Source organism: Typopeltis vanoorti, chromosome 2, assembly GCF_054136105.1.
Source record: "Typopeltis vanoorti isolate ZY-2024b chromosome 2, IOZ_Tvanoo_1.0, whole genome shotgun sequence".
Lineage (NCBI taxonomy): Eukaryota > Metazoa > Arthropoda > Arachnida > Uropygi > Thelyphonidae > Typopeltis > Typopeltis vanoorti.
The window spans coordinates 52631957-52658081 of record NC_143550.1 but is presented as its reverse complement, the minus strand read 5'-3'; the positions used below and the strand labels follow the sequence as shown (position 1 = coordinate 52658081).

Below are 26125 nucleotides of genomic sequence, written 5' to 3'. Positions count from 1 at the left end.
CTTTGTAGAGTAAATCGGGACTCGTCTATAAACAATACCGAACTCCATTGGTCTTGGATCCAGCTCACGTGGAGTCGGGTCCAATTCAGACGTTCTCTACTTTGACGTGGGGATAGAAGCACGCAGACTACAGGTCGCCTAGTATACAGATCACCTTCCTGAAACCTTAGAATTAGGTACCAATGTTCCTGTAGCATATATGATGTCAATCATAGCTGATTGGGTAGCACTCCTGTTTCGGCGAGCATACAATCGGAGATATCGGTCATCCACTACGGCTATATCTCCTGGCTATATTCCTTCACTGTCTACGAAGCTGTTTGTGACTGTTGGAATTGGTTCCACAGTGTAAACCACTGAACGACGGCTCTCCCCACCTAAATTCATCGGTTGAATGATGTTTTGTTATTACAAAATTCATTCATTTGTATATGATAACCAGACTCAACATCACTTTTTTACATAATGTGCCTGGCTTTCAAGTTTTTTTTTCCTCTGGAGTTATTGCGAGTTTTCTTTTTTGTTCCTTAATTTATGGAAATCAGCGTAGTTCAAACTGTTATAGTTCAGCTCGCTTGACGACTGTTTTAAGGAACCAGTTTGAAGATTCCTTGAAAGGGGAGTCTGTTGAACTTGACTGAATTCAGACACGATGTATTCGCTTGTTTTTGAGCAGAATTTGTAAATTTATTTCTTATCCTTTATGTGATCGGAAATCATATAGCATTGATGTATGATTTCTGATCACATTGATGTATTATTAACTACCTACTACTCGTGGTAGATTATAATAATAAAAACAACAACGGCACAAGTTATTTCCTCGAAATTACTCGTAATACACGTCAGATAGTTTGATTACATAAACATTATAATCATCATAGTTAATCTAACAAGTCGTTAAGCGCCTATGACCTTCCACGTATCCTTATACATTAGTTTCCAAAAGGTAATTACAAACTACATTTTTACCTGTATATGAACAAATTTTCATGACTGCACATGACTGGACAAAAATTTATTGCCAGCATGCTAAATAAATTATATTGCACAAAAACGTTGTATGCATTTCGTACAAACTAAACTTCAGTGTTGGCAAACGTTATGAATTTCCTAGGGACATAGTAACTATGTCCCTAGGAATTAATGTACAGTGCTTACAGAAAACTATGCTGAGAGACATTTTAGTATGGATATGTCCACCCCGAACTGCGATGCAGCTCCCACAATGTTGTACCATGGTTAGCACGATTCAGGAGTTTTTGAGACAAACTGGCCCACTCCGTCTCCCCATTGCGCCCCAAACATATTCTGTTTGGGTTGAGATCTGGAGAGCTTGTCCGCCACTCGATTCGATTAATATCCTCTGTCTCCGGAAGTATATTCGCTGCTCGCGTACGAGGTGGTGTGGCATTATAAATCATCTACACGTAAACACAAGGAAAAGTATTATTTATTAAATATACTGCCAAATATTTTAGTTTGAAATTAACAATCATCAGTGGCTTAAACAACAGCTTTTTGACAAGGCAGAAGGCAAATAATTGATTTTTTCAAAATAGTACGAGCCGTGTGATGTTAAATCGCTAATAGTGTTATGCTTTCACTGAAGAAAAGGTTAGTCATAAAAATGTAAAATAAATTCCATAAATAATTATATAATTTATATTGTCATACAAAAATTTAATTTATAATATCATACCAACAGATGTAGTATCCAGATGTTTTCTTAGGAACTTCTGTCTTTGTAAATATCATTATTGGCCTTAATTTCGGATCAAACTTTCCCATATTTTTGACAAGGATAGGGCGGTGAAGTAAGGCCTCAACACCCTCCTCAAACAGCCGTTCAAATTTATACCGACATCTGCTTAGGAGGCGAATTTTAGACCAGAGAATGTTGTGATCTGCCTCTATTCCGTGTTGCACCAATCCAGACTTATTGGATTAGTTGTGAAGAATATAAGATTGATGTTCTTGTATTCTTTTATCTATTGAACATCCGGTTTGTCCAAAGTAAGAAAGCTGGCAGTCACATGGAACTTGGTATACACCAGGAAGAGACATAGTTGAGAGTTAATCTTTAGACGAAGGGAAATATGTGGATATTTTATTAATGGGAATATAAGTAGCTGCTAAATCATATTTCCTTAGAATTCCCGAAATAGGCTCCGAAATGCCGGAGATGTACGGGATTGGAACTCGACGTATTGAGTCGTTGTTGTTTTGGTTGGGTTTGTAGGAGTCAAGCAGATGTTGTATAGTTCTTTCGGGGAAGCCATTTAATTTCTTTTTCTTTTTTCTTTCTTTCTTTCTTCTTCTTTTTTTTTTTTTTGATAGTAGAGAGTTCTTTCTGTAAATTGTGAAGAATTGAACAATCAATCCTAGCTCATCGAATTAACAATTTTATAATTTTTGTCTTTTGAGAAGGATGATGTGCAGATTGTTTGAGAATGTAACGCTTAGTAAAAGTGTGTTTTCTATAAACTGATGTTGTTAAATTACCTGATGGTGAGCAGATGAGAATAATGTTGTCTTTTTCAATTTCCATAGTGAGTTTGATAGGAGAGTGTAACGTATTGATTGTAGCTAAAAAAAGTAGGTAAGGAATCTATTGTGAGGCTAACACAGCAAAAATGTCGTCTATATCTCTAAACAAAATTAAGGTTGTTGGCTAAAGCAGGGGAGAGTGGACATCCGATAGCAGTTCCTTCTACTTGGTCGTAGAATTTCTTTGACGCAAGAAATGCCCGGAATGCATCACGAATTCGAACAGGTTTACTATATCAGTAAGTAGTTGTAAAGTCTCTTTGAGAGGTACGTTGGCGAATAGGGATTGCACATCGAAGCTCACTATAAGATGAGTAGGTTGTATGGAGACATTTTTTTAATTTGTCTAAGAAATAGGTAAGTAGGTGAATCAATACAGTCTGCAATTGAACGGAGAGGAATGTCTTTTTTTATGAATCTAATCGCTTGAGATTACGAAACAAATACACTGCGATCTAACGCAGTGTTGGAATTATCACGTTCGACCAATCGCAGTCAGACTCGCCGATATTTGTTTGCGCTTGTGATTGCACGTCACAAGTCATTTCGACACTGCTCGTTTGGGCAGTGTATCGTATGCTTGCGCGCGTTATTTCTGTGAGATATGAAACTTTTATTATTGGTGTTTGTTCGTGGTGAGGGTGAAATATTTTTAATAAAGCAATTTTTTAATATGTAAGTTTATTTATTAATAAATTGGTTACTGATTAGGAAAAAATATTTTTTATTTTTTATTTATTTTTTTATTTTGTATATGTAGCACCCCCACTTAAAATTTTCACCGGCCGCCACTGCTTCAATCACAATTCGCTTTGCGCAGCCTTTTGCCTTTTATCCTGTTGAGTGCTACCTCGTGAACCCCCATTGCGTGCGATTCGAAAATTTGAATGTGTATCCGCTTTCTACTCGAAATGTCAGTTATAGAAATAGTCACAGACTATTCCGTCTGAATTTGGGGTGTTGCAATCTTCAAAAATAGGCTTAGTCCTTCGGTTTTGGACACCAGTGTGTTTAGTAATAACCATTAGTCTAGGATTCCTATTAAGTATATTTTGTTTGCAAATTGCATGTATTCTCCTGGCCGGTTTGCCTGATTGCAAGATTAAACACCCTGCCACTTCAATAGGAGACCTGTTAATTCATCTTAAGTTAAGACGCCCTGATTAAGTTTCTTCCCGTCCAAAGAGGGCTTCGAACCCAGGTCTTTCCAACCCAGCATGATCGACACCATTGCTGAAAAATTCTTCCAAGCAAAAGAAATGATACAAACTAACGTATAAAAACCATCGTAATAATAATAATAATAATAATTTAAAAATAAATGGGAAAAGAATCGACCTCAAGAAAAAAAAAAAGAAAAATAACTTTCTATTATAGAAGTTGTGCAACACTCAGGTTTGGTATAACAATCTATGCAAAACAATAACAGTCACTGTCAATAATCATCTATAAAAATTTGGAGAAAACACGAGGGTGGTTTGTAACGTTCTCGGCCTCGACCATAGATGGCAATACTATCGGCAACATTTTTTTTTCGAAGTTGGTACATCTGTCATAAGCATTCATGTGAAACTGCAAGTTATTCTACCAAGTAGTTTGGTACAGCTGTTTGAAGCAAAAGTGTTGTCTGTATCCTTGAAATGGATAAAATTGAGTATCGTGCGGTTATAAAATTCTTTGTAAAAGAAGGTTTAACGCCAAACAAAATTCATTCGAAGTTCATAAATAAGATTCGAAGTTCTTCGTTTTCGACAATTAAGAAATGCGCTGCCGAGTTTAAACGCGGCCGTACCAGCCTTGAAGATGATCCACGTGAAGGACGTCCAAAAAGTGTAACAACACCAGAAATCATTGATCAAGTGCACGATATGGTATTGGATGACCGGCGAGTCAAAGTGCGTGAAATTGATGAGACTATAGGTATTTCAAAAGAACGTGTAGGATATATTTTGCATGAACAATTGCAAATTAAAAAATCTTTGCGCAAGATGGGTGCCGCGTTTGCTCTCAGCAGATCAAAGACGCATCACATGAAAATCTCTGAACAGTGCTTGGAGCGTTTTAACAAGAATAAAACTGATTTTGAGCGTCCATTTATTACTATGGGTGAGACGTGGATTCACCATTACACACCAGAATCCAACAGCAGTCAAAACAGTGGACAGAAGCCGGTTGTTCAGCGCCAAAGAAGATAAAGTCGGCTCCATCAGAAGGAAAGGTCATGGCATCTGTGTTTTAAGAATGTAAAAGCCATTTTGTTTATTAACTATTAATTATCTTGAAAAGGGTAAAACAATAACTGGGGAATATTATTCCGATCTTTTAACCAGAGAAGACGAAAAAATTCGTGAGAAAAGACCTGGTTTGCAGAAGAAAAAAAAAATCTTTCATCAGGACAATGCACCTGCCCACAAAGGTGTTTTGGCAATGGGAAAATTAAGGGATCTGCACTGTGAATTGTTGGAACATCCATCCTATTCCCCAGATTTGGCTCCATCTGACTTCTATCTCTTCCCAAAACTAAAACTCTTCCTCGCAGGTCAGCGTTTTCTTCGAATCAAGAGGTGATCGCAGCTGTAGAGGAGTGTTTTGCAGATCTTACTGAGAACTTCTACAGGAGCTGGATAATGGCGCTAGAGCATCGCTGGAATAAATGTATTAGTCCTAAGGGAGATTATGTTGAAAAATAAAAATAATTTTGAAATTATAAATTCATTTTTTCATTGTTGGGCTGAGAACTTTTCAGACTACCCTCGTACATCGAAGAACTACTTCTATGGTGTTTGGGAGGCCTAATCAAGCAATCAATCATCCGTTTATGGCAATACACAAAATGCTGAGCTTGAGAAATCTAAGACACCGTGTGCTATTACTAAGAAATTATTTCAATAACGCTTACCATATTCAATAATACCTAACAACAGCGATACATATCGCATAATATTATCCGCTCTAACCCCGCGATATTTTTCCTTACAGGACTTTATTCAAAGGCAGATTTGTTTCGTGAGTTGCCCTAAGCGATTCTGGAAAAATCAGTGTGCTACATTTTGGATATCTTGTTGTATCTAAAAGGAAGTTTATATGTTCAGGTTACAGTATTTTATTTTCAGGTTATAAAAAAATACAAATTCTCAACACTTTTATGTGCAATAAATCTATGTCAATCATTTATTTTATTTAGACTAAAAAAAAAAAAAATCAGTTAACTCCGCTTATTCCCTTATAGAGTGTAGGCGAGCCCTTTTAACTCTATCTAGCTTCTGGAGACTGAGTGGGCAGTTCAATCTTCACAGTTCTCAATATGGAATGAAGATGTGTATATGTTATTCTGTTATTCCAGTCCGCGCGGTTAGCCTAATGGCTATTTGTTTCGCAACCATATGGCTGGGGAAGAAGTGTCCTAGGTTCGATTCCCGTCGACGATGTGAGGACTCAAGGATCTTCCTCAGCCATAGCCAAGTTAGCCGGTCTTGGTCGTGGACAGCAGAGTTCCACCACCCCCTTCCAGTTTATCTGGGCGGCTTTCATCCCGCAAGCAGGCAAACAGGTCCCGTGAACACACACGGATTACAGTCAAGAATACTTAAGACCCAACTATGGGCCTGATTCGTCAGCTATGCCGGTCCAGAGCCCGGATAAAATTTGGGGATTAAGATGGTGCCGTACTTCCCTATAAAAAGGGACTAACGACTGTTCTATCGTCATAGGTTAACTATGTTATTCTGTTTCTTTTTAACTATTTAGTTGATTTCATGAGTGAAATCAAATTGTTCACTGACATACGTTGATCGAACAAAGTGGCTATTTTCATGGCATTCTTTTGTTAGCGGAAAATCTTCAAATGGGAGAACCCTGAATTGAAATAGATTCTTTTCACATCCCATATATTTATCCGGAAAACCAATAATTTCAAATTGCAAGCTGGAATTGTAGTTTTCAGCCATAGAAGTAAATAGATTCTCGAACAATCTTACTTTATTAAATTCTTTATTTACATCATAATGTGGCCTCAATATCGAAAACTCACAAATCTTATGCCTTTTTAATCGATCTTATAACAGCAAATCGACTGTTAAACTCGTCAAAAAAAGTAATTGTAATAACGAGCAGCCACGATTCTTTGGAATTCTTGTCTCACTTTATTACAGTTCTTACTACAACATTCCAAGTCTATTAAACTTCTTGCTCAATTTGGGATTTAAATAATAACAACTTATTTCGAAATGATTTCATGTCACCATACAAATCACTGATCAATTTTCCTTTCCAGTGTAGTTTTAAATCACAAGCATTTGAGTGACTAGAAATGTCTTTAAGAAAAGATAATGAGTCGGGCATCAGTCATTTACATCAGTACTGTCATCCAATGCCACACTAAAATTTTTCATTTGTTGTTTTCCAAAAGTTGTTCGAACAAATTCTTTTTATTATTCGGAAATTGTTATCCATTCAGACAAATTTCTTCCAAAACTTTCACCACACAACGTTTATCAAATTCACTAATACTGAATAAATTTTCAAAAGAAATTTTAAAAAATATTTGGACTGATACGTTTTCAGAGTGTTTTGTTGTTTTCTTAATTCGTTTTATAACTTTAAATATTTGTTTTAATTTTCATTGACGCAATAAATCAATATTATAAAACCTATTTTCAAAAAAAATAAAGGGTAATGATTTTCAAGAATTAGTGCCTAAAGAAAAAAAAGGATGATACATTATGCTGAAAAGAACCTTAAACTGCATCAGCTGGTGATGGTGCGTGTCATGTATTTTATATTAATTTTCACCTTCTATTCTTAAAAATTGTAAAACCTTTTAGTTTTTTATTTTGTTTACTATTTATCAGTTTATCTCTTTATTATTTACTATTACTTAATTAACTGCTTCAAATACATTTTACATTAAAATATCGTAAAATGTGAACAAGGGTATCTTTTTAAATACTAAATTTTAATTTTATTTCAATTGGAATCAATCGTATTTGTAAAATAATGCATTTTAGGGTGTTGAAAATAATTCTTCATTTTAGACAAATTATGGACTCTACAACCGTGTTATAAATAATACTTTTCAATCATCTGGAGTACACACACACACACACACACACACACACACACACACACACACACACACACACACACACACATATATATATATATTAAAATAGCTTGGCATCTTTAACATATACATCACTCAATCATGGCTGAACATTTGGGACTGAAACGTGTTTGCGATGAATTCCCAAACTCTTGACACAGGAGAAAATGCAGCATCGAGTGGATGTGTGCACAGAATGGAAAGAAAAACTGGAACAAGAAGGCGACAACTTCTTAAAACGCATCATTACAGCAGATGAAGCTTGGTTGTATCACTATGACCCTAAAATGAAATAACAAAGCAGTGAATGGAAGCATCCGTCTTCGCCTACCCCCAAGAAAGCAAAAACTGTAAAATCGGCTGGTAAAGTTATGGCCATGTTTTTTGACTACGAAGGCATTGTTTACCAACACGTTGTAGAACCCGGGAATACTGTAAACGGCTCATACTATGCGGATGTTTTACGGACAATGGTACAGCACTCAAAAGGAAGCGTCCATTGCTGAAGAATGGCTTCTTATTGCACCACGATAATGCAAAATCACATATTACTGGTGGTGTAATGGACGTTTTGCAGAAGAACAACACAGATATCCTACCGCACCCTCCATACAGTCCTGATCTCGCACCGTGCGATTTTTGGCTGTTTCCTCAGCTCAAGAAACCACTAAGAGGCCGCCATTTCGAAAGCAACAAAGCATGTGTAAAAGATGCGGAGGAGGTTTTGAAAGAACTCTCAAAAAACGAACTTTCACGTGTATTTAAGAAGTGAACGCAACGTTGGGACAAATGCATTGCGTCTCACGGTAGTTACTTCGAAAAAGACCATTTTTAATGATGACAATTAAAGGTAATCTGTTTTCTGTATAAATATAGTCTTATAACTTATTGAACAGCCTCCATATATATATATATATATATAAACTACATTACATTTCACACAGTATGATAAAGAGACAATGATTTGATCAACGGTTATTTTACTGGCCTGACCTCTAGTGAAAATGAAATAAAATTAAAATAAATGAATGCAATAAAATAACTACATCAGAACTATATTCTATTTAAGACAACATCAGAGAAACATTCTTTCATATAGATAGTTTTATTACAGTAACAATGATGTCCTAATTTAACATCAGAATTGTTATATTAGATTTAAGATCCTGGATTACCTATGGTCCTATTTATAATTAACTCTTAGGGAGAAAGGTTAATGGGGTAGAATATGTGTCTTCCATATTCTTGTGATTTTTAGACACTTTTAGACCCTGAATACCTTACATGGAATTGGCTGGAAAATCACCTATTGTTTACACAACACCAAAAATGGTATGTACGTAAATTTAAGGAGGCCTGTGAGATTCTTATCAACCACCCTAATCTTAACAATAATGAGGGCATAAAAATCCCAAGAATATGGAAGACACATATTCTACCCCATTAACCTTTCTTCCTAAGAGTTAATTATAAATAGGGCCATAGGTAATCCAGGATCGTAAATCTAATATAACAATTATCATGTTAAATTAGGACATCATTGTTACTGTAATAGAACTATCTATATGAAAGAATGTTTCTCTGATGCAATCTTAAATAGCATATAGCTTTGATGTAGTTATTTTATTTTATTTCATTCATTTATTTTAATTTTATTTTCACTAGAGGTCAGGCCAGTAGAATAACCGTCGATCAAATCATTGTCTCTTTGGCATACTGTGTGAAATATAACTTAGCTTGTCTCTGTAGATGTACACTCCAAATGATGACCTTCATAGGAAGGTCGAAACGTCGGGAAATTAAAAATTATTATTTATAACACGGTTTGTAGAGTCCATAATTTGTCTAAAATGAATGCTGATCACTATGTAATACCAAAGAAAAGGAAAATAATTCTTTGAGCAAATATCGAACTCTACCTCCTCCTTCCTTCTTAATAGTTGATGTCTAGCATGTTTTTTTTTTTAATTATGGAAACCCTACTTAAAACGGAAAGCTTATGATATGAATGAACTAAAATTAGAAGTGATAAAAATGAATACAAAACTCATGGAGATGAACAAACAAGGAATAAACAATCAGAAGAAAAAAAAGTAAAAAGAAATTACCAGGAAGTGAGGAGTTAATATGAATTAATACAAGAAAGAGAAGAGTAATTTCCTAATAGAATAGGCCATGTAAGAGCCCCCTAAAAACTTGGATGGCAAATATATATATATATATATATATATATATATGCAGGGTGTTCGGGATAAATTTGACATATTTATAATTAATTATATTTTTCCGTAAGTTACATGTATCAACACACACTTCTCTTCATTTAAAAGGTTGGACCCCCTTCTTCATTCATATACAAGATGTCAGAAAGGATGGATAGCTGGAACCCACCTGAATCATGGAAGAGAATAACTTGTATCATGATGATTCGTGCCGGCCATCAAAATAAGGATATTTCGACTGCTGCCCAATGCTCCCTGAATACAGTAAAAACAATCAGGCATGAACTAGAGACTTGCAATGGTGACTACGAGGATGTAGCAAGAAGAAAGATCCCTAGCAGACGATCTGATTGCGTTCGTACAGCAGAATTCCTCGCAAATCTGCAGGAACAGGTGTTGAAGAACCCTGGCATTGGAATTCGGGCTTTGTCACGTGAAATGAATGTTGCAGCCTCTACTATGAAGCTTGCACTCAATGAAGACCTCCGCTACTACTCATACAAGCGCCGCAAAGGTCAGCTGCTTACAGAAAAGGCCCGTGAAAAACGTTTGATAAACGCGAAGAAACTTCTAAGCAGAGTGAAACATCCTGCGGAACCACAAACAATCTGGTTCTTTTCCGATGAGAAAAACTTTTGCCAGGATCAAAAACACAACACGCAGAATAACAGATGGCTTGCATACAGTACAAAGGACATTCCTCGTGTAATGCAGACTAAATTTCCCCAAACTGTGATGGTTTTCGGATGTGTATCCTCTGAAGGCAATGTGATGCCTCCGCATTTTTTCCAAGAGGGCCTCAGGTTGACTTCAGATGGCTACGTGGAGTTGCTAAACACTGTAGTCAAGCCCTGGATAACAAGGGTAGCCAATGGTAGGCCGTATGTATGGCAGCAGGATTCGGCCCCTTGCCACACCTCTGGGAAAAGTCAAAAATGGTTGTCTGAAAATTTCTACGACTTCACCAGTCCAAATGTTTGGCCTCCAAACTCCCCAGACCTTAACCCCATGGATTATTTTGTATGGGGCGCAGTTGAAAAAGACACCAATCGCACTTCCAGTAATACAAAAGCCCAGTTAATGGATAAAATTAAAACAGTTTTTGCGGCCCTTCCCAGGGAGACTGTAGCATCAGCTTGTTCGAGGTTCCGAAGCAGGATTGAAGCTGTGATCGATGCTAATGGTGGTTATTTTGAGTAAATCTTGTTGATAGTATTGTAATTAACTCTGCCTGTAATGTTTTTTGTCAATTCATTAAATTTAATAGATACAAAGAAGATTTTCTTTTTCCTTACGAAACTGTCAAATTTATCCCGAACACCCTGTATATATATATGAGAACTTAAGAAGTGGGAAGGAATCTGTTGACGTGTTTTTTGAATAACTGAAGATCTTTGGAAAAACAGATTGAGGAAGAGGTTTCTTCAGCGCATAGATGGAATCAAGTTATACAGTACATTATGCTCACCATCAGCTGTGTGTGTGCTCTTATAGTCTTTGAAAGAAATGAAAGAATGATGTTGGCTAGTTGAAAGGAACACCGTTCATGAAGATTCTTACACGAGAGTCAAATTAGACAGAAACAAAACATCCATAGAAGAGTGATTGGAGTGAATCCGTGAGACATAGAGAGAGAGAGAGAGAGAGAGAGAGAGAGAGAGAGAGAGAGAGAGAGAGAGAGAGAGGAGAGAGAGAGAGAGAGAGAGAGAGAGAGAGAGAGAAAGAGAGAGAGAGAGAGAGAGAGAGAGAGAGATCAAGCATTCATAGGTTTATGGCAGAAAACGACGAATAGTTGTACTCCTAAGTTGGTTTTAGAATTTATGCAGTTCGCAGCTGGAAGAGCGGGAAGCAAAGTTTTCGGAGTAGGAAGAAGATATCGCTGAGATGTGCCTAGAAAAGGCTAGAGGTGTAAATCAGCCCAAGTGGAGATATCTGATAATATTTCAAGTATTACAGAAAGTGAAATGGGATATTTCCTCCGAGAAATAAGACAGAATTGAGCTGTAGCACTGAAGTTCGCAAGGTTAGTCTCGCTCCACTAGCGAGCGTTCAGATTTTAAGACACCGGTTATGGAAAAATCTTGAAGAATTTAATGACTTCACTACTAAAAGCTTTGTGAAATGAAGCAGTGCAATGGAGCGTACTCTCAACATAAAGCTATAGATAAGATTTGAGGTTAGTAAGAAGTAGCTGATTTACAAGAGGAAGAAGAAGACAGTGTGACAAGACAGTCCTATGATATCCAGCACTGGTGAGGAAATCTGAAGAGAGAACGCCGTTCATCATCACAAGCAGCGACCTAATTGAAAACAGTAAGGCTGACCATAAGCATTAGCGTGCTGGTTAGACCATCCTGCCAACTCCGTTCAAATGTCAAACGTCAACATGAGTTTTTCTAAACCTTTCAATGACTTGTTCTTAGTAAAGTTGGGCGTGAGGGCTGGGTGGCGGCTTGTGTATCGACAGTGGCGAAATCTGTACTCTTAGCTAGTGGGCTTCCACGTAGTGAAGTAATTAGCGCTTAATGACCTTCTCCATCATTTCTGAAAGAACCTGAAATGAAAGCAATTGGACGAAAATTTCATAGTATGTCATTTATTTATTTTATTTTATTTGGAATAAGTTGAATATAGGCAGGCTTGTTTCTATAGTGTAAGGTGGGTGCTGGACAATTAGATAAGATTGAAAATATAGGACAGATGTGAAATCTGAAATATAATTTTCAATGCTATCGGAGGAATATCATCAGGACCAGATAACGTATTGGTATCTAAGCCGTTCAGGATTCTTCTGATTTCATTTCAACGAAAGACTAGATGTGGGGAAGACGGAGTGGGCTGTTAAGTATCTCGACAGCAGAAAGAAAAGATGTTCCAAAAACGGCAACAACAGTTACAGTAAAGAGTACGGTGGTTTTATGTAAATCTCACCAAAAGAGTACTAAACATATCAGACAATATAACTTCTATGGGTCAGTTAAGGATTAGATAAATGCTAAACCCTCTATAAGGACTAAACATGGTACTTTATTCAAGTCATTTCAAGCGTCCAATAAGATGGGTTGTGGTTTCATACTAAATGATGAAATTCATCTGCTCTAAATACGTTCGCAAATGTCCCCTAGAAACTATCGAAATATAACTAAAAAAACAAGAATTGAGTCAAGGGGGAGTGCATATGAAGACCAACTGACGAAGAATACTACGAGAATTAAAACCAGATATATTCATAGACTTCTCTTATGTTCAAAGAAACATTAAAGAGTTTTAGTATCGGTTAAATGTTGGTCACTACTCTACTCTAAATGCAGAACAAAGTAGGACAGAAAAAAGAAGATTCCCCACTGTGTATAAAATGTGCGGGATAAATAGAAATAAGTAAATAAATAACATGAAGATGTTCCAAGTACGATAGGCTCAATGTGAATCAATAATGATTCAAAGTGTACTAACAGACTTCGAGAAAAAGTGTCGAAGTTATCAATGAATCTGACCTCGTAGGAAACGCATAAGAAATAATCCAAAGGAGAGGTATAATAACACCAAAAGAAGAACACGAATAACAACAACAACAACAAAATTTCCATTCGAGTGCAGAGAAACACGAAGTTTAAAGGAAGTAGATATCAGGGAAGAAAGTAGCACAGTCTTAAGATACTGTTTATGCCTTTCAGACCCAGGGCGGACAGTAAAGAGGAAGAAAGAATTAAAACGGATTTAGTACCTTCAAAGTGCGAACTAATGAGACTGATACGAGAGAGGGAAGGCCTCAAGCAAATGTACTGGATATTATTTGGTTACAACGGATCTCATTGAAGAGGAGGAAAATTAAATATGCCACATAGAGAAAAAAAAAAAGAGGATAAAAATCCAAATATAGCTAACAACAGAACACAAACGCTCTCGAAGGTACAAAATGATAGCTGAGGAAACAATACCAACCAGGAAATAGCAATAAAAAACAAGTACAAACTACATCTGCTTCCTATAGGAAGCAGATAACAAGTAATGGTCGAACTCAACTTCACTTACCTAATTTAAAAAGCCAATATTTTTGATCTGAACGTATAAAAAACGACAGCAACTACGAGTTCCTTCATAAAGGAAATAATTCGGAGGCTTGGAAAGGACTACAGATATTAATTTGAAACAAGCAATCAAATTATTACGTATTACTGGTCTTCCTAAAAAAATATAATAAAACTGAGCTCATATGCACTAAAAAGAACCACAGAACCCATGCCAGTTCTGAAATAATCAAAGCGGATTAATAGCCACTAACCAACAATAATCACATGAGATTTTAATTCACCCTCTAGATAAGACAACATCTACTCTAATAAGATATACCTTGAATTTAAATCTCATATGACTAACAGATGTATGTCTTCGGAAGTAAATATCTCTCGAATGATAGAATACGCATTTTGTTCTTACTGGTTTAAACCTGCATCATATCGAATGAGCCAAAGATCAACAGATTCTTTGCCCCCTGCTGCACGAAGAACTCCGTCGTATCGACGATGCTTAATATCATGACCAAATCTGATTTTACTGAAAGATGAACATAAATTTCCTTAAAAGATCCTTTCCTTTTAACGAAGATATCTGTACGCTCTCTGAAATCTTGTTAAAGACGAAACCTTATCATCGACTGGAGTCGATTTTAATTGACTCTAAAGCGAACAAGAAAAAAATAAATTAATTAATGAATCAAAAAGAGAAGAAAAACAAAGAAAATATAACATTCCAGTGCAGCTCCTTAAAAAAAACTCCTCAGACATAAAATCTCTACTTTGTAATGAAAAAATATATACTGAATCTAATAGATATGCGGATACTTTTCCTTTGAGTAAGACATTAGGAATATACAAATATACACTGCTTGCTACGCACATCACCATGGGCAAGGTGCATCGCGCCATGTAACGAATCACGTGTTTGCAGCCGGTATAAATTAAAGGAATATGATACTTCAAAGTCAGTACAACTGAGTCCGGACGAAATGGGTGCGAGAAGAGAACTGACGGAATTTGAAAGAGGCATTGTGATAGGATGCCACATTGCAGGCCTATCTGTTCGGTAAATCGTTGACAAATTGGGCCATCCCAGGTCAACGGTCATTGATACCATACTAATGGAAGAGCAGAGAGTCAACTGCAAGTGCTACTCACAGTGAACAACGCAACGCACTCACTGATCGAGACCATAGGGTACTACGAAGGATAATATGTAAACATCACCATTCGTCAGCCGACAAGTTGGAAGTGGAGTTTCGGGCATCGACTGGAATACGAAGAATATGCGCAAAAACACAAAGCCGAGGATGTGGCGGATACCCGGTGAATATCTCTTACAATAGTGCGCGATTAGATATATGATAGATAGTGCGAATTTCATAGTTGGTGGGGTTGCCACTCTTATCATAGTGATAACCCCATCTTTCGTAGGTGGCGGTGTGATGATATGGTCCTGATTTTCCTGGTTAGGCTTCGGACCTCGTGTAGTGCCACAAACTCCGAGAGATATTGAACATTCTGGACACTGCAATGTTTCCTACTTTGTGGCGTTTCCTACTTTGTGACCATTGTTTCTTTCATCAAGACGGTGTCATATGGCCGCTGCTGTAACTGCGTGGTTTGTGGACATGAACATCACCACAGTTGACTGGCTTCCACATAGCCCTGATCTCAACCCTATTGAACATCTGTGAGATGAACGAGCGTTGAGTGAGGTCAATAGACATTCTTCCCCACAACTCTCATACACGCCTTCAGGAAAATTAGTCCAAAATTCAATTCATCAGTATATCGTACGCTTGTAGAAAGTCAGCCCCATAGAATTGCTGCATGTATCACAGCAAAAGGAGGTCCTACATCTTATCAAATGCGCACCATGACTGTTTGTTGCTCACACTATGGTGTCAGTATATCAATATCTATATCTATATATATATAGATATAGATATTTCTTTGTTTATTTCTGAGACACACAAAATTAGGTGATATTTAAATAAAAATTAACTTACCCTTCAGGAAAAAACATATCATAAAAATAAATTTAGAATTTATTAATAATAAATTCTCAATTCTCTTGTGTTGCAAATATTAAGGCATTTGCAACTTAAAAAGAAGATATTTGTTAGTACATATGTAGATTCCGGAGAATATGTAAATACGTATTATTTTAGTTGGCTTGAATTCAGCTATAAAATTATTAAAATGCAACATTATTAAGAATCCGTCATTATTTCAGAGCTAATTATTCGATACTCAAGTAAAAAAACCTTCGAAACGGCATTGCGTTACTTAACAGATAAGAAACTCTGTCTGCAGAAGCTGATATGTTCGCTTTTTAACCATCATGATAATCGTTTTAATCCCTTGAGTCTCATCAGACACAAAGAAGAAACTCTTTTCTGACTTGAAATACTTCTTGGCACTTTCTTCAGCTGTTGTAATCCATGCACCGATTAGTCGACTTATGCAAAATATTCTTGTTCCTTAGGGTTTCTGCCTAATCTCTGATGAGGATCAACAGTTTGAAACGTGATGCCACAGAAACTTTAATCCAAAGCAATAATCAAAGCCGAACATATGGCAACTCATCGACTGAATTCCTATAATTTAACACTTAAATTTAAGACCATCTGTGGATGATATGGATCAGTTATTGCGCATTACTTTGTTGCTGTGCTGGCAATCGTTCAGACATCCATCACTGATTTAGCATGGGAAACACACGCAACATGCACACACTCACACATGCATAAACAATACCTGGGAACATTGCGATGCATCACTGAATTGAAGAACCTGAACTCCTATAATTCGTTACACTAAATCATTTATATTAAAGCATCCAAGTAATGCTTTAATACAACTCCATAATGGGATTGGTATTTGGTTATTAATAGTTTATGGAATGCCATTACAGTGCAGAAAAAATTGATATTATTTGTCTGATCCCCAAAGATCAGCTTAATGATTTTACACTGCAGTGATATTAATCTGTTTAGTGTGCGCAAAAAAGTTAATAGCGTATATTTACATGTTTTCACATAATGTCTTGTTATAAGTGTTTCTCTCTGTGTGTGTGTGTGTGTGTGTGTGTACAGAAGCTGTCTTTCAGTGTATGCAGTTTGCTTGTACACATTGAAATCCAGAGTTTGCTTTAAAGGTGTTTTGTGCAGCTATTCAAGTTCGTATATGCGTCAAGATATTATATCATATTGCTTAGACGTGTGTTATGGTGGCAATTCTAAAGATAAATATGCTTTGTAAGTAGGAGGGTGGATATTAGATTATTAAATATTTATTTTCAGCTGGCTGACACTGAATCTGTTTCTGGAGTTTAGATGGAGTGTTACAGTATGCCAGCTAGTGAAGAAATTTGTCATGTTCCATGTGTTCTTGGGCAGTACTTACATCAGCTGAGCTGTAATATTTGCATGTTATCTTGTCTCTGAGAAGTAGCTGATTAATGTCATGCATACAGATGTTGAAGAGAAGAGGAGAGAGAACAGCATCCTGTAGAATTCCACAGGCTACTGGTAACTCCGCACTGCAACATGATCCAATGTGTATTTTTATTTTTTTGTTTTGGAGATTTCTAAACCAAGAATGCAGCGACCCACCTGTTCCTTTATGACTTATCCTTTCTGGTAGTTTCATACTTGAGTGTATTAAATGCTTCAGACAGGTCAATAAGGACAACCATGACGATTTCTTTTTTTTTTTTTGATTAAGGCGGGATTGATTGCGTATGTAAAATCCTCCAAGAGAGTTGCTGTTCTCTAGGACTTCCAGAAGTACAAGAGAACAGCAACTCTCCTGGAGGGAACGGCATTGTATTTTTTGAATTATATAAAATTTTCTGTACATTTAGCACACGGTTGTTAAGAATGATACGCTCTTTATTTGCTTGATAGTTGGTAGGGTAGCTATGGATCTGTAGTAGTAGTTGCTTATTGAATTTCGTTTCTCCTGTTTGTACATAAGTGTGATTAGTGTGGTCTTTAACATGTTGGGAATAAGTCCAGTTTCAAACATTTTATTCATGAATTTTAGACTTATTATGATCAGACTTAGACTAGCTGAGTGTTGTTCTGATGCCATCGAATCCTGGACCACTGGTTAGATTGATTTGGTTAACTGTAGAGAACAGTTCCTTATTTTATGATTGAAAACCTAATTTCTAATTTATTTGTGATGGCAATGGAGGATTGAGCTTTGTGAATGGAGGGATTGTTTCCTTTAGTTCTAGGATGGAGTCTTCAGAATACAGTATTGTCCAAGTCATTTGCTATCTGTTGGTAAGATTTGGCTTCTTTCATTGAGATAGGTTTTATTGTTTTAAAGGCAGTGGCTTTGGGAGTAAAATGGAGCACCATATTAATCATAAACCAGGTTTCATTTACATCATTTTGTGCAGAGGTTAATTTGTCTCTATAGTAGTTTCTTTTTGTATTTTTTTATCTGCGTTACGACCGTTCTTTTGTATTCAGCTTCTGAAGCTGCCTTACTTTGATATCGTTTTTATTTATTTGCATAAAGCATCCTTTTGGCGTGCATCTAGCATTATGTTTTTGTGTTATCCAACGATTTTAACTTGTTCGTGTGCATATTTTGATATTCTTCGTAGCTTTCATATTTATTTTCTCCAGTGCAAGTTTAATGTTTGAGTATATAAAGTATCTGCGACACTTTATAGTCACGCTTTTAATTCATGAGACTACATTTTTACTTTTTCTTTCTTTCTTTCTTTTTTATATATATATATATCTTCTGTTTATTGATTTTTTCTGTTTCCTCAGCACTTCGTATAATCATCGAGCTCTTGAAATCTCTTCTGCTATCTCTGTGCACAATTCATTTTTGTTTGATGTTTTTGCTTACTTAACTTGTATCGAGTCTAACGAAGCTCTATTTATGCTAGCTGTTCATCTTGTTTTTCCATATTCATGGGAAGAAGTACGTCCGCTATGTTGGGAGCTGCCAGGTTGATAATTACAATATGGTGAAGAGGTATTCTTCTTTATTGTTACCCAGTATGGTAGTTTTAAAATCGGTTTTCTCCTCGTGTTTATCCCGTGTTTATCGTGTTTATCATCGTGTTTATCCCGCATTTCCTATCTAGTTCAGCGCATCCTGAAATTATGGCTTACTTATTATGTATTAAAAAAGCATTTTGCTCTGGGGCAGTCTTCCACCAAATAGTGAAGGATTCAACGCATAATTGGGCCCTTCATATTCATAGAAAAGGAAATTATTCTGATTTTCACTTTTTTTTTTCTTCTTCTTGGCATTCTTAACTTCGTATGTCTGTACCCTGGTTGGACAAACGTTTCTAAATAATTTCATCAGATATTCTGCATTTTATTTAGAATCTTTCTATTCTTAGAGTACTCGTAAGTACCCGATTCCCGATCATTGTAGGATTAATTAATTGATATTGAATAAGAAGTCGAAAAGCACTTTGTATCTGTCATAATAATATCTCTCACAACAACTTGGTATCGACAGCCACAAAAAAGGTTGATGGAAATATATATTTGCAGCTCCAGATATTTATTTTAAAGTTCGAAAAAAGGGCTGACAACTACCGCCATCTCGTGGTCCATAATTGTAATACTATTATTATTTGAAATAGTTTGAGTTTGGTTGTCGATTTTCTTCAGTTTATGGAATGAAAAGTCCGAATTTCCGGAGAAAGAAACCTTACTTTCATGTGCCACAGATCGACAAACTCGGAACCAGTCGAGGAAGGAATAGAAAAATTCCTCTAGTAGGCAACTAGAATCGAAATTATAACGGTCTTTTTTGGGCTACCTAACCCTGAGTGTGAAGTAAGCATATTACATGCTGAGAGTTTTACATATCACAAGAAAGAGTAATGCAAGAGTAGAATAACACATTAAAAAATATTCAATGAGTGGAAATGTAATTTCATATCGCAGACACTTGATGTTCGAGATTTTATGGACCAGTATATAAATTTTATTTATTATTGTTGCTGTTTTTCTTTTTAAACATTCACCCATCGTTCAGTTAGTCGATCTCATACGGAGGTGACAATTTTTTTCTCCCGTAAACTCGGATTTTTCATCCCGCATACAGGCAAATCGGCCAAGAGAATACACGTTTACAGATAATATTATTAATAGTGATGAGCGGAAGATGACGTTGTGTTATTAGATGATTAAGTAGGAGAAAACGGTGAGTTGAGTATAGTGAAGTAGTGTGTCCTTTCATGAGTCCTTGAAGATTTTATGTAATAGTACTAGAAATACTAATATCCTTCCTTGGATATAAGCAGGGTAGACCGCCATGTCTCCTCATCTATCTTTGCTTTTCGACGTCTATGTCCATATCTATTTCGGGAATGATATTGTCACATTGTATACGCTAATATTGGTTGACCAGAAACCAGCTTTTCTTGTTGAATTCTCGGAGTTGATATCTATGGAGGAAGACACATTCTTTTTCAGTGATGGGAGATTTATCGCGAGTACATCTGGTTTATTGTTCGAAATTTTGCTGTTTTTATGTGCAGCACTTTCTTTACTCTGTAGACAAGGGATGACAATATGTAGAAGCGGTTTAGACTCGTATTAATCCTTCAAAACATAAACGTGGAGTATATTTTATGAGGATTGTGAGCTCTTCAGAAGCCCCTGAGCTGAGGATATTCGATGCTAATTTCCTGATCCTTGTAACCAACTGCAGTCTCTGAGATCCCTCCCCCCCAAGTATATCCAAAAATGGGTTCGACATATGGTCGAAATCGTCCATCAAGATGACATAAAGAGCTTCATAGTTTTCAAGCTTCTGGAAAATTGTAGGAGTTTCGTTTACATTGGTCGGGATATAGATGTTGAAGAATCTGATTGTACATCCTATATCTATAGGATGGCTTCCTGCATCCCTCTGGAAGATGCTAAAGAGTGGCTAATATTAGTATCCGACCTCGACGCAGAGTGCCGTATCGAATCTCAAGAACAATGTGACAGAATATTTGTTGCCAGTTTCTTCCCTTTATTGCATCAAAAAAATGTTTCTTGAAGAAAAGTAAGTCTGAGGCGCCAGAATGAGATTCCATACCCATTTCCTATGTACATGAATTCTGGATCCCTCTTATATTAAATTGGGCGACACCGATGAAGAACGTCATAATTTAGTAAAATATACCTGTTATATCTTCCACTTTGAGGTTTAACATAGCGTATACATACTTCCGCTCGTTTTTTTTTTTGGGGGGGTAATACAGTGTCCTATATCCTGTAGACTTGCTTCTAATTTCGAGTACGAACTTATGTTTTTTTTTTTTTATTTTGAAGCTTGTAATTTTGTCTTCTTTTTGTTTTGTATTTATACAGGGTTGTTCAAAAATGAAGGAGCAGATTCTACTTGTTTATGAATTCTGTATTTGCAGCAATATAAACATAAGTTACACGTCACCTGACAGGTCAGATAATCAGGCACTCTCTGTGCTCCTCCTTTAATACGACACACATCAAAACAATCCATTTATTGCCAGATTCTTTGTAACTGGTCAATAACAGTTATTGAATTCACTGCTGCTACAATTAGATATCAAACTTCTTGCAGTGGACAGGGATGGCACGTAAGCAGTATCTTTAACGAAACCCCCAAAGATAAAACTCGTAAAGGGTCAGATCTAGGGATCTGGATGGCTTGCACAGCACAAGAGATCATCTGTCCCACTTCGACCCATCCAGAGGTTAGGACGAGTTGAGTTGAGTTGAGATAATTACGGACATTATGGTTGAAGTGAGGCATCTATAACTTACCTCGACTGGCCATTCAGAGTGGACGACAGAAGTAACTGGCGCCCAGATGATATTCTCCTCCTGGGAAGACCGCCTTGGGTTGGTCTGCGATGCCGGGGGTTTCTCTTAGTACCCCCTCCCCCAAGAGGAAAACTATGGATCGCAGTAGTGCTTCCCATATTTGGATTGGTTTGTTTGCATGCTGTTTTGTAATCTTACAGATGTGAGATTTGAACTCGTTCATGGCAAAAATCTCCATTGTTATATTATATTCTCGTATGGGGGGGGGGGGGTAAATAAAGAATATTTTCTTATATGAGGAGTGGAATACGAAATACCTCGCGTAGTTGTTCTGGAACAATTTCCTTTTTTGAGATTTTTCTAGTATGCAATCTCAAATAGCGAAAGCTTGAAGCCTAAAAGGTAATGGAGTTAGATGGCTACTTAGATGGTCAGTGTGCATATTTATTTATTTATTATTATTTTGGATAGAGGTTTTACTTAATTACTGTGCCTTTTTTAGGAGTGGGCTGAAGCCTTCGAGCTTGTTTAGAACTTGAAAGATCTGTCAACTTCCTTGTGCACAGGAAAACCTCGCTTAACGCGATTAATTAATCCATCAATTAATGCGCGCTAAGCGAAGTCGCGTTAAATAAATACAATAAACAATAGGAATGGTTATAATTCATCCATCAGTTAGCGTAAATTTAGAAACAAATTGCAGTATAAGCTATATTAGAGGATAAAATCATCAAAGTTAATAAAAATCAATTGCTTACATTTTCATTTAATGTCTAAACATTTAATTGAGCTACTTTTTTACAAAAAAAAAAAATTAAGTAAAGATGTCTGAATCATGCTCGACGTTTTCATCTTGTCATGCAATTTGCGATAGCTGGCGATCGCTTTATCAAGAATTCAGCGGACTTCGAAGCTTCGTTCCATATCAGCATTAAACAAAATTTCATTAGCATACTCAATGTAATTGAAAACTAGCTCAAGTTCTTTTGCAGTTAGCTTCTTAGTCGTAACATTCTCTTCTTGTTCGCACTCCTTATCTTCTTCTTCTTCTTCTTCTTCATATGCACGCTGTTCTAGTTGACTGAGATGATTCTCGCTTAACTGTTCTGAATGGGAATCGAGCAGGTTTCTCACATCTTCAGTATCCTGTTCATTAAATCCAAGTTCTTTTCCAACTGTGTTGATTTCTACAATAATGTTAGATCTTGGATTTTGCGCACGATAAATTAACATGGGCTTGAGTTTAAAGTCGCATTCTGTATTGCCTCCTAATAAGACGATCTTTAGATACTTTGTATCTTGGTTGAGATGCTTCAGTTTTAGCTATTAAAGTTTTTGTTGATATACGCTTCCAAAAGAGACCAATTTCATTTAATATTTGCCGATCGTCATACTCATCCTCCCGAATTATGCTTTGCAATTCTTCAGGAAACTTGGCTGCAGAATCTTTATCAACACTAGCAGATTCCCCGTTATTCTTACGTTATGCAGTCCAGTTCGATTTTTAAAACGGTCAAACCATCCTAAACTCGTAGTAAACTTTCACATTCCTTTTGAAATTTGGTTTCTTTCAATGGGGTAAAAATATTGAGAGCTTTTGCCTGAAAATTCCCTTTACCAAGAGGTATTCTTTTTTAGTTATAACCCTCGATCCAGATGATAAAAGACGCTACATCTCGATCATTAAATGGCTTCTATTTCTGTGATCTGCATGCTTAAAGAAGCAGTAGCAACTTTTCCTTGTTCTTTGTATTCTTTGCTCTTATTTATTATAGTCCAAATTGTAGACTCGCTGTATTCCAGGTCTCGCACACAATCATTGGATTATTAGCGTCACTTTCATGTCTCTTAATGACTTCTAGCTTTTTCCGCTCGCTGCAGATTGGCGACAAAAAAATTTCGCGTAACGTAAAATTTTGCATAACGTAAAAAAAATCGCGTTAACACTGATTAAGCATTCGCTTAAAGCGGGAAATAGCATTATTCCACTCAATCGCGCTAACTGATTATCCCGCATATCGAAATTCGCATTAAGCGAGGTTTTCTTGTAAATGTGCCCAAACAGCAGTGTTGGAATGACTTAACGTGCAAAAATGGAATGACTTAACGTGCAATGACAAGAGCAAACGAATTCGGAGTTAGATCGCAGTGCATTTATTTCGTAATCTAAAGCCTTAATCGACCAATTCCAATTATTAACTATTCAATCAATGTCAAAATATAAGCTGTAACCTTTAACATGTTGTATTGCATTTATATAATTTGTAAGCATTGTTATTATTTATAAACACAAACAAAATTTAAATTTTTAATTTTTTCCTTGGGGGTGCTGCAGTGTCGCAGTGCTCATGTACGAGCCGCCACTGGTCAGTTGTTAGGGTTACATTTTTTGTCAGTCCTTTGAACAATTTTAATAATCTATAGTACATTTAGTACCAGGGATAGACTAATTAAATAAGTCTAAGAATTCTGCTCCAGAGATCAAACAGTAAAATTTTCAAGCTAGGCCTCCAATATGAATAATAGCCTCACAATAAGAAACTTCGTATTCTCTTATATAATAAAACCAATGTATTTTAAAACTTTGCGTTTCCTTTTAGCTTAAAAAGTTTTAAATGGTTTATGCATTTTATAAATCTTAGCCAGACAGCTTATAAATTGACGGACACATCAAACGTATATATTTTCTGTTTTTTCAAAAAAAACCCCGATTTCTTTAAATCAAATAAGGGAAAGCGGTTTTAATCCTCTTGTCAGGAAAAAGCCAGTAATATAGTCTTGAAGTGGTTGAGGTAAGCAGAACAGAATCCACAAGATGCATTTCAATGCTAAGTTACCAGGTACATAATTAAACAAAGGCTGCTGAGAAACAATCGCATCCACCATACTGTCCAAAACAGGAGTAATATCTTTACAGTTGACTAATCTGAGGATCTGTCTCCCAATTTTCTTAAAAGAAACAAAATACTTTTCTCCATAAACCTGTTTAATTTCTGCTGAAGTTTCTCTCCAGATTTTATCAGCTGCACCGAAGACGACATTTTCTGCGGTTAAGGCTGTTCTGAAATGAAATGAAATACACATAAACAAATCAAAGTAATATCTTAAAATAATTTAAATGCAGCATAATTATTATGTCTCCCTTATGCTTTGAAGTTATTATTATTATTATTATTAGGTAACACCTCCAGGGAGTTCAAAGACTCATCGAGGGAGGGCGCCTACTCTACAACTCTCTGTTTCTACCACTCAGTCCACCAACTACAACGAACCCAACTACCATCATCATCTCCACCAACGCCATCTACCGCCCATCATCGCCACTAGTATTTTCACGGACAAATCACAAACATCCATGCTCATGGCAGGATTCGACCACTGCAGCATTGACCACTCGGCCAACCAGGTCAGCAAAAACTTTGCGACAGCCAGGAATCGACCCTGGTCAACTGCTTGGAAGGCATCTATGTTAACCACTATACCACCCTCGCAAGTTCTATGTGATCTATTATTATTATTATTTTTAACTCAATCTAATTCTCACACTTGAACATGACATACTACTCACCAAACTATACTCAATAGGTATAAGAGGAACACTGCATACATGGTTCAAGAACTACCTCTCAAACAAAACACAAGTAACAAAAATAGGTACTTGTCACAGTCGGGGTATACAAATAAAACACGATGTACCTCAAGGTGCCATATTATCACCCACTCTATTCAACATATACATTAACGATGTTCATAATATATCCATAAGAAGTCAAATATTTCAATACGCAGATGACACTCAACTACTAGCAATGCACACAGACATCAACACTGCTCTCTGCAAAGCACAACAAGACCTAAATGAAATCACAACATACTCCTACCAAAACGCAATTCTAATTAACGGCACCAAAACACAGATGTTGATAATACACAACCCAAGAATCATACGCCCCGCATCACTATCGATACACTGTCACACATACCGCTGCATTAACAACAAAAATACCTGCCAATGTTATGAAATCAAACCTGTAACACATGCAAAATGCCTCAGTCTCTATATAGATTCCCACCTTAAATGGACAAAACATATAGAATACCTACACACCAAACTTCGGATCATCGCAGCAAAACTCTTCCAAGTTAAAGACATTATTCTATCCAATATACAAAAACTCCTATATCACAGTACCTGCGAATTCCTACTCAGATATGGAATAACAGTCTATGCAAACACATCAAACAGCCACCTAACAAAATTAGAAACATTACATAGGAAAATCGTGTCAACAGTGATTTGGACACCTTACACGCAACAACCAATATCCGACAAGCACATGCCGATACACAGAATTCTGAGCATTAAAAACCTAAAACATTACATGATATTAACAAGGAATTACTTCGACAGCACCTATCGAAACAACAGAGACACATATC

The 26125-nt window shown here is 36.5% G+C and overlaps 1 protein-coding gene across 1 annotated transcript in view; it reads right to left on the bottom strand.

Moving 5' to 3' along the window:
• LOC150109011 (uncharacterized) overlaps positions 1 to 26125 on the bottom strand; it is a 143517-nt gene that overhangs the window by 100036 nt on the left and 17356 nt on the right. The window contains exon 5 of the mRNA XM_090401469.1: positions 24523 to 24746. Within this exon, the coding sequence (XP_090257595.1) occupies positions 24523 to 24746 (224 nt within the window). The remainder of the gene's footprint in view (positions 1 to 24522; positions 24747 to 26125) is intronic.